At 47.9% G+C, this 8,735-nt stretch overlaps 1 protein-coding gene across 1 annotated transcript in view; it reads left to right on the top strand.

Annotated features, from left to right (window-relative positions):
* Positions 1–4,918: 4,918 nt before the first annotated feature.
* The window catches only part of LOC120945115 (vomeronasal type-2 receptor 26-like), a 33,672-nt gene continuing 29,855 nt past the window's right edge, over positions 4,919–8,735 (top strand). Inside the window, exons 1-2 of the mRNA XM_040358992.1 lie at positions 4,919–5,224; positions 6,997–7,110. Of these exons, the coding sequence (XP_040214926.1) occupies positions 4,919–5,224; positions 6,997–7,110 (420 nt within the window). The remainder of the gene's footprint in view (positions 5,225–6,996; positions 7,111–8,735) is intronic.

Below are 8,735 nucleotides of genomic sequence, written 5' to 3'. Positions count from 1 at the left end.
TATAGCCGACTACTGCTAGCAGAGAGGAAGCGTAACCCAAGATCACCCAGGGCACGGAGTCTAAGACCCAGTTTTGTATTCACCAGAGCCTCTGATGGTGAGGATGGACTTGGCCGCAACTGGATCCAGGTTGCGACCCCCGAGATTCCCAAGGCCAGGGAGAGAGGGGAAGCAGCCAGCAGGACAAACAGTGGTGATGGGTAGGCCGAGGTCAGGGCAACAGGCAGACAAGGATAGCCGTGGGACAGGCAAATGGTCAGGGGCACAGGCAAACAGCAGAAGTCAGGAACAAGCCAAAAACGGTACACGGAAAGATGATCGTAGTACACTGCAAACAGGAACTTAGCAAACTACATTGTTGAACAGCACTGCAGACCTGTAGAGCAATAGTTAATATAGACTTCCTGGGATGGCCTGGGTGGGGCCATACAGGAAGAGGAAGTGATAAAAAGGGAACCAGAACAGGGTCAGGCCTCTAATGAGCAGATGGAAACACAGGTAAGCTGCCAGGCTATTCCATGACAGCTCTTTTATTGCACTACATCCATGATCTTCATCTTATTCACTTTTGTTTTATGTCCTACACGCATTCCTTGTGCTGCATCTTAGAGAGCTGCAGGAACATTTTGAGCAAATGAGGAGGATTATATATACATTGAACCGGAAGATGTATGGATTGGAGATGTTGTATGGTCTATGTAACCCAATTTAATACATTATACAGTTGAACCTTGGATTACGAGCATAATCCATTCCAGGAGAATGCTCGTATTCCAAAGTACTCGCATATCAAAGCGAGTTTTCCCATTGAAGTCAATGGAAACGAAAATAATTTGTTCCACATTGACTTCAATGGGATGCATTACCGAATGCGGCCAGAGGTAGGGGGGTGCCAGAGAGTGCCGAAAACGGCCAAAAAGGCCCAAGGACACTTTGGCTCGTTTTCTGCGCCCCCGTACCTCAGGCCAAATGAGGTACTGCAGGCCAATGTTCAGCTTTTCTTGGCTCCTGAAAGCCACTAGCCTGTTAAATTAGCTTCTGCAATCTGTGGAAATGTGTATTTTTATAACACCCCAGAGACTATTCTAATGAATGGAGTGCCCAGCCAGCAATGGCCACATTTATGGAAACTTTCAGCTCACTTGACCAAACGTCACTCAGAGGTTAGAGAGACATCTCTCCAAATGACTAATACAATTTGAAGCCATGAAATGGTTCATTCTCCTTTGGGAATTCACAGGTAGACCTCATTTTTTCCCCATCAATAGCCTGAGTCTTTAGATACAAAGCCCCATAATTACTTTGCAGGTGTTTTGGAAGCCTCTTATAACACTCGGGCAGTGTCTGGGTTAACTCCCAATTATGAGGTACTACAGGCCTATTTTCGGCTCTGCTCGGCTTCTGCGCCCCTGTACCCCAGGCCAAATGAGATACTGCAGGCCTATTTAGCTTGAATTCTGCTCGTCATGCGAGTCAACCCTCGCGAGTCAGATTTAAAAAAAAAAAGTTGCTCGCAAATCAAAACGCTCTTAGCCCTGGTTCACACTGGGTACGATTTGGAACGATTTGAGATGCGATTTGACATGTCAAATCGCATCTCAAATCGGCGGCAATTGTCGGCAATGGCACTGTCCTAATCAGTGCGACGCCGCATCTGCGATTTAAAAAAGTAGTTCCTGTTCTACTTTTTGCGATTTCGGGCCGCGATTTACATAAAATTGCGGCCGAAATCGCGGCAAAATCGCGGCCGCGAAATCGCGGTAAAATCGCGCATTTTACCGCGATTTTGAATTCGCAGCAGTGTGAACCTAGGCTCAAACCAAGTTACTCTTAAACCGAGGCTCCACTGTATATCAGGATGGTCTTATTGTTTTATAGCAGCTCCAGAGTGAGCAGTTGTTGTAGGGGAATGAGGCGCGGTTCACACTGATATGACAATCGCTCCGACTTTGGAGAATTTGTTACATAGAAGTTGGCCCCCATTCTGTGCAATGGAACCAATCAAATCAATGCAACTTCTTTTGGTACGACTTGCATTGATTTCTGTTACAGAAGTCGCATTCAAGTCATGCCAACTTTTCACTGCTGTCCGACTTCAAAGGCCCTCAAAAGCCACGTGACTTTGAAGTAGGGTGCAGTGTAAATCCAGCCTTAAAGGGGTTGTAAAGGTTCGTTTTTTTATTTTCTAAATATATTCCTTTAAGCTAGTGCATTGTTGGTTTACTTACCTTTTCCTTTCATTTCCCTTCTAAAAATGTGTTTTTCTTTGTCTGAATTTCTCACTTCCTGTTTCTCCTCAGTAAGCTTTCCACCATCATCCGAGCCGTTTTGGCTGGGGGTTAGTCAGCTAGAACAGATTACTGAGGAGGAACAGGAAGTGAGAAATTCAGACAAAGAAAACAAAGAAAAAAAAAACATTTAGAAGGGAAATGGAAGGAAAAGGTAAGTGAACCAACAGTGCACTAGCTTAACCACTTAAGCCCCGTACTTTTAGGCAGCTAAATGCCCAGGCCAGGTTTTGCGATTCGGCACTGCGTCGCTTTAACAGACAATTGCGGGGTCGTGCGATGTGGCTCCCAAACAAAATTTACGTCCTTTTTTCCCCACAAATAGAGCTTTCTTTTGGTGGTATTTGATCACCTCCTCGGTTTTTATTTTTTGCGCTATAAACAAAAATAGAGCGTCAATTTAAAAAAAAAATGCAATATTTTTTACTTTTTGCTATAATAAATATCCCCCAAAAACATATATAATTTTTTTTTTCTCAGTTTAGGCCGATACGTATTCTTCTACCTATTTTTGGTAAAAAAAAATCGCAAATAGGGTTTATTGGTTTGCGCAAAATTTATAGCGTTTACAAAATAGGGGATAGTTTTATTGCATTTTTATTATTTATTTATTTTTTTACTACTAATGGCGGCGAACAGCGATTTTTTTTCGTGACTGCGACATTATGGCGGACACTTTGAACAATTTGACACATTTTTGGGACCATTGTCATTTTCACAGCAAAAAATGCATTTAAATTGCATTGTTTATTGTGAAAATGACAGTTGCAGTTTGGGAGTTAACCACAGGGGGCGCTGAAGGAGTTATGTTTCACCTAGTGTGTGTTTACAACTGTAGGGGGGGTGTGGCTGTAGGTCTGATGTCATCGATTGTGTCTCCCTATAAAAGGGATCACACGATCGACAGGGCCGGATTTGCTCTCACTGCCGCCCCAAGGCCAGGTTCCACAATGCACCCCCTCCCCGCCAACTGACCCCCCCCCCCCAAATCAACGGAGAATGTGCGACACGGTTAGATCAAATATGTTTTGTTTGTTTTTTTACTTTTTTATCACTTTTTTTATTTATTTGTAGCTTGTACTTTTTAAAATTTTTGTATTATTTTTCTTATTATTTTTTTATTCTTTACTTTTCTATTTTATTAATTTAATTATTATTTCTCATTATTTATTTTTTATCAAAAAAAATTTCACTTAACTTTTTTGCTATCACACAGGAGAAAACAATTTCCTGTGTGATAGCAATTGGAGGTGACATGTTCTCTTTATTGACCCTGTCACCTCCAAAACAGGAGTCCTAGCACTGTGCTAGAACTCCTGTCACAGCTGAGATGGGAAGAGCACAGCTCTCCCCTCTCACTGTGTACATCGGCAGCAGGGACAGGAGACAGACTCGGTGGCCGGGGGAGGGGGAGTCCCGAAGACAGAGCCAGCAGAGAGAGGTATGTGGGGTGGGGGACAGGGGAGAACGGACGGGAGCACATATTTTACAAGTGATTTCGGTGACATTGCCGCAATCACTTGTTAACGAGCGAGCGGATTCCCCCATAACTTACCGCCCTTAACTGTATGTTATGGGCGTCGGGGGACTCCATGCCACTGCCGCCCCTTGGCGCCCTGCCGCTCCAAGGCCTGGCCTCAGTGGCCTTGTGGGAAATCCGGGCCTGACGATCGATGCAGCTGCCAAAGTGAAGCACGGGGAAGCCGTGTTTACATACGGCTCTCCCCGTTCTTCAGCTCCGGGGAGCGATCGCGAGGGGGCGGCTAGAAACGAGTAGCCACGCCCTCATCCCGGATTGCTCCCAGAGGCTTACCGACCACCGTATGTACCGGGGGGGGGGTCCCGATCGGACCCGCGAAAAGGCAGGGACGTACAGGTACGCCCATCTGCCTGTACGTGCCATTCTGTGGACGTACATATACATGCGGCGGTCGTTAAGCGGTTAAAGGAACCTATTTAGAAAATAAAAAACAAACCTTTACAACCCCTTTAAAGGCTGGGTGTGAGGCTGGAGAAGGTAAGTAGGCGTTGTGCGCTGTCATATACTTCTTTTCATTAGAACAGAAAGAAAGAAATGACCAGATATGATTGTGTGACATTTATATATTACATTTCTCATATTTTTATTATGTGAATAATAACATCTTATCCAGATCAGTTATCAAATCATTCACACTCCCCAGAGTGATGGGAAAATGCATCCAACTTTCTTCCGTATGACACCAGACAACCGGGCCCGTTATGCAACTATTTTAAAATTATTGCAGCATTTAGGGTGGAATTGGGTTGGAATATTATCCTCGGATGATGACAGCGGGGTTGAGGAGTCCCAAGAACTGAGTAAGATAATGAGCCAACACGGGATCTGCACAGAATATATCATTCCACTCATTTGGAATATTAAAAATGATATTCAGAAACTTAGGATCATTTGTGAATCCACATGTAAAGTTGTCATAGTGTGTGGAACTTACACATACTTATTTTTTGAGCTTGTTTCTCGTATACGCTCTGTGACAGAAAATATCAAATTTATTTTTCCACCATCATGGAGTAGAATATTTGCTCTGTATGACATTGACCATTCATTAATCAACTGCAGCTTCATATTTTTATGGTCATCAGTAGCGATGGTAAACTATGATGATTATGGTCACGGCAACATCTCTAGCTGCTTATATGACCCGATACTGGAAGATATTTGGATTGTATGGTTTTGGTGCCGATCCCCAAACCAATTCAAAAATGTACTTTTTGAACAAATTCTTGAGACGTCTTTACCTCCTTGTCCAGATTTAACAGATTGGTCATCCATCTTTAATATTCCTACACCTATACCTTCTTATGCATACATGGCTGTCCATTTTCTGGGCGCCGCTGTACATGACATGTACATGATGAAGAATAAACCTGAACAAGATAGATTCCAGCACATCGTAAGTAGTATAATAAGTGTTTATATTGCTATGATCCTATCCTATATTATATAAGAATTATGTGAATGAGGTGAGATCCCTCGTAATGTCCGGGAGATCAGGAAAATGGCAATCACCTTTTCTGGGAATTTATTTTTATTTTTTATTTTACTAATTGCTTTTTATACACCATGTTAGAAGACACATTCAAATAGTCCAGATTCACATGTACTTTATATGCATTATATACATTTATATGAATTTATATTATATACATTTATTATACAGTATATTCTTCATGACAGTGTTTATAGTTTTGTAGATGCTCTATGGTAAACTCTATGGCCTGGATTCACAGACAGCAGGCGCACATTACGCCGCCGTAGCGTATTCCCTGTACGCTACGCCGACGCAGCACGGAGAGGCAAGCATCGTATTCAGCAAGCTCTTGCTCCCAACGCTGCGTCGGCGTGGCGTAGGTTTTGAAGGCGCAGGCCGGCGTAGGTGGAAGTGGGTGTGACCCCATGCAAATGATGGTCCGAGCGGGGTGCAGTGTTTTACGCCTGGCGTATCATGACGGGCGCATGCGCCGTGTTACGGACGCATGCACAGCACCCCTATGCGCATGCTCACAACCACGCCGGCGCAACTGCCTAAGATACGCCGGCCCACCGGTTTATGCCGAGCACATAAGTAGGCCAAGCCATACGCCCATCCAGCGCAAAAGTACACCAGCTTGTCTTCCCCCTGGTGCAGAGTACTTTTGCAATCTGAGCCATGTCAGATACTGAGGTGGACAGAGAGAGGAGAAAGAAGAATTTCTTGGCGGATGAGAGGGCGATCCTGACCTCAGCCATCTCAAAGTATGATGCCTATCTCCATGGCGCACAGAGCGCCAGGACCAGCAAGGCCAGGAAGCAGGAGATCCTCCAGAAGGTCACCGTGGAGATCAATGCCCTTGGGCATGAAACCAGGACCTGGAGGGATATACAAAAAAAGATCAACGACATGCGTCGGCGTGTCAGGGAGAAGCTGGCCAAGTTCAAAAGTCACCTCAGGGGCATGGGAGGCGGACCAGCTACTTCTCTCAAGTTGACAGCTGAGGAGGAGGTGATTGCCAGCTGTCTGGAGCAGGAGCAGGTGGAGGGCTTTGACTCCAGTGAACAGGACTTGAGGAGAGGTAAGTATGTTTTATCCCCCATCCGGTGTGGAGCATGTGAGGGGGTGCAAGGGAACATGTGACAAGTGTGTGGGTCCACCAACATGTGAATGCTTTGTTTCATCCACAGATGTGCTGGAGCGAGCTGGGCCATCCTCTGCCTGTGTCCGACCCACGCCATCCCCGGAACATCAGCCTCAGCCTGACCCCCTGAGAAGCCAGGAAACATCGGTGGAGCGCCCACACCTCTGCTCTAGAGGTAGTTGTGGAGGAGACGGTGGATTTCCACCTGAAGGAATGCCTCTACCTTGAGGAGGCTTCCATCTTCCCCGGACCCTCTGAGACCTTGACGCCCATCAGGGGAACGCCCTCAAGGGCTACCCCGTCCAGGGGAACGCCCTCAAGGGCTACCCCGTCCAGGGGAACCCCCTCAAGGGCTACCCTGTCCAGACGGACACAAGCCTCTCCATCTCCAAGGAAGGCTCTGAGGAAGACGATGGGTGTAGCCGGATCCCTCCCAGAAGGGCTGGAGAGGGAGCAGGCACAGCAGACACGGCAGACACGGTACATGGCCGATATTGCTTGTGACCTCCACCGTGTCGCTGACAGCCTGGCCTCATTTGTTGGGTCCTAGGTGGAGACCCAGGCTGCGTGTACAGTGGGTGTGCAGGGCACCGCAGCTGCTATGCAGCAGTGCCTCACCCAACAGGCTGAGCATACCAGCTCCATCTCCGACTGCCTGCAGGAGGTAAATGCAAACTGTGCAGCCATGGCCACATGCCTATGTGACCAATCCGAGACCCTTGATGCCATCCCTCCACATCTGGGGACCAGGCATCTGATGTGCAGGCGAGCCTGGATCGGAACACCATGGCTATGGGGGAGCTGCAGGCCACAGCAGCAGGCATCGTGGGCGGGGGTTAGGAGCCTGGGCGTGGTCGTGCAGGCCAACACTGCCGCTATCCAGATGGAGGGTCGCCAGAACAGGCGCCTCCAGCACCAGAACAGCGCCCCGGCAGTGTCAGTTGCAGGCAGAGACAAATAGCATCCTGACACACATTGCAATTGCCTTGGAAGGGATGCAGGCAACATCCGTCACAACCTCCCGGAGCGTCAGCCCATGTGATGCCACCCTCCACCCGAGTCGTCAACACGACAGCTGCGGAGCCGAACCCTTGGCACGAGGCCTGGCCTGCAAAAGGGCAAATGACTGGCCTGAGGACAAGTGCAGCTCAGACATTGAGCTTTTCTTTTTATTTTTGGTGCCATGCACCTGTAACAGCATGTCATGGCTGTTAATGGCATGATGCCCTTTTTTTTTTTCCTTTCACGGATGTCACAGCACCATGCACAAGGTGAGGAGTGCAGAATTAGTGACTGTACACCGTTTTGCAGGGGCAGGGTTTGCCCAGTGAGGTCATTGCGACCGTGTGACTGGTGTGTGAGTGTGTGTATGTGTGACTTTTCTGCCAGCAAGGCGTGTCAGCTGGCAGGGGTCACCTTGGTTCGTCGGGGAGAGGTTATCACCACGACCATGTGAATGTGGTATGAATGGACAGCAACATCATTGGGGCCTTGGCGTGGTGTTGCTGCTCCCAAGTCCCGTGCGGTGGACTTGGGCTAAACCAATGTGAGGTGGATGTGGTGTGTGTGAGCTAGGGACCACAGTGGTGTGCATGCGTGCATTGTCCGTGTGCCATGATGAATGTGTGTGTTTAACGTGCAAAGATGCGTTCCACGAGGCAACTCCTGACTGCTGTTCCTTCAGCAGACGGGGTAGCCTCGGGCAGGGGGGACTGTGTGGCTCGGGGGTCAGGTCATCACATATGTCAATCTACAGGCGCTTTCTCATGGCGTAGTTGTGCAGCACGCAACATGCACCAATGATCTGGCACACAAAGTTTGGGGAATACAACAGGGTGCCCCTGTACTTATCCATGCATCGGAAACGGGACTTCAGGATGCCAAATGTGCGCTCCACCACTGCACGTGTGCGCATGTGTGCAGCATTGTATCTTCTCTCGCCTATGGTTTGGGGATTCCGGTATGGAGTCAGGAGATGGGGCCCAAGTGCATATGCCGAGTCACTTGGAAGGGAAAAGACAGGAGAATGTTAGTCGTGCACGTGCCCCTCGTGATGTCTGCATCATGGGGTCGGACAGTCATGCCTGACTCCCATGTCAATCACCAACCAGCCAGCTGTCCCTGTACATGTTGTGTTCAAATTCTGTTGGGATGGTGCTTTGACGGTATATGTAGCTGTCGTGGCTGGCCCCGGGGTGTTTGGCACGGACGTGCCATATGAGGCATTGGGCATCGGCTATCACCTGTACGTTGATGGAATGCCACTGCTTCCGATTGCGGTATATGTGC

Source organism: Rana temporaria, chromosome 1 (genome assembly GCF_905171775.1).
Source record: "Rana temporaria chromosome 1, aRanTem1.1, whole genome shotgun sequence".
NCBI lineage: Eukaryota > Metazoa > Chordata > Amphibia > Anura > Ranidae > Rana > Rana temporaria.
This window is presented reverse-complemented; position numbering and strand designations above follow the sequence as displayed.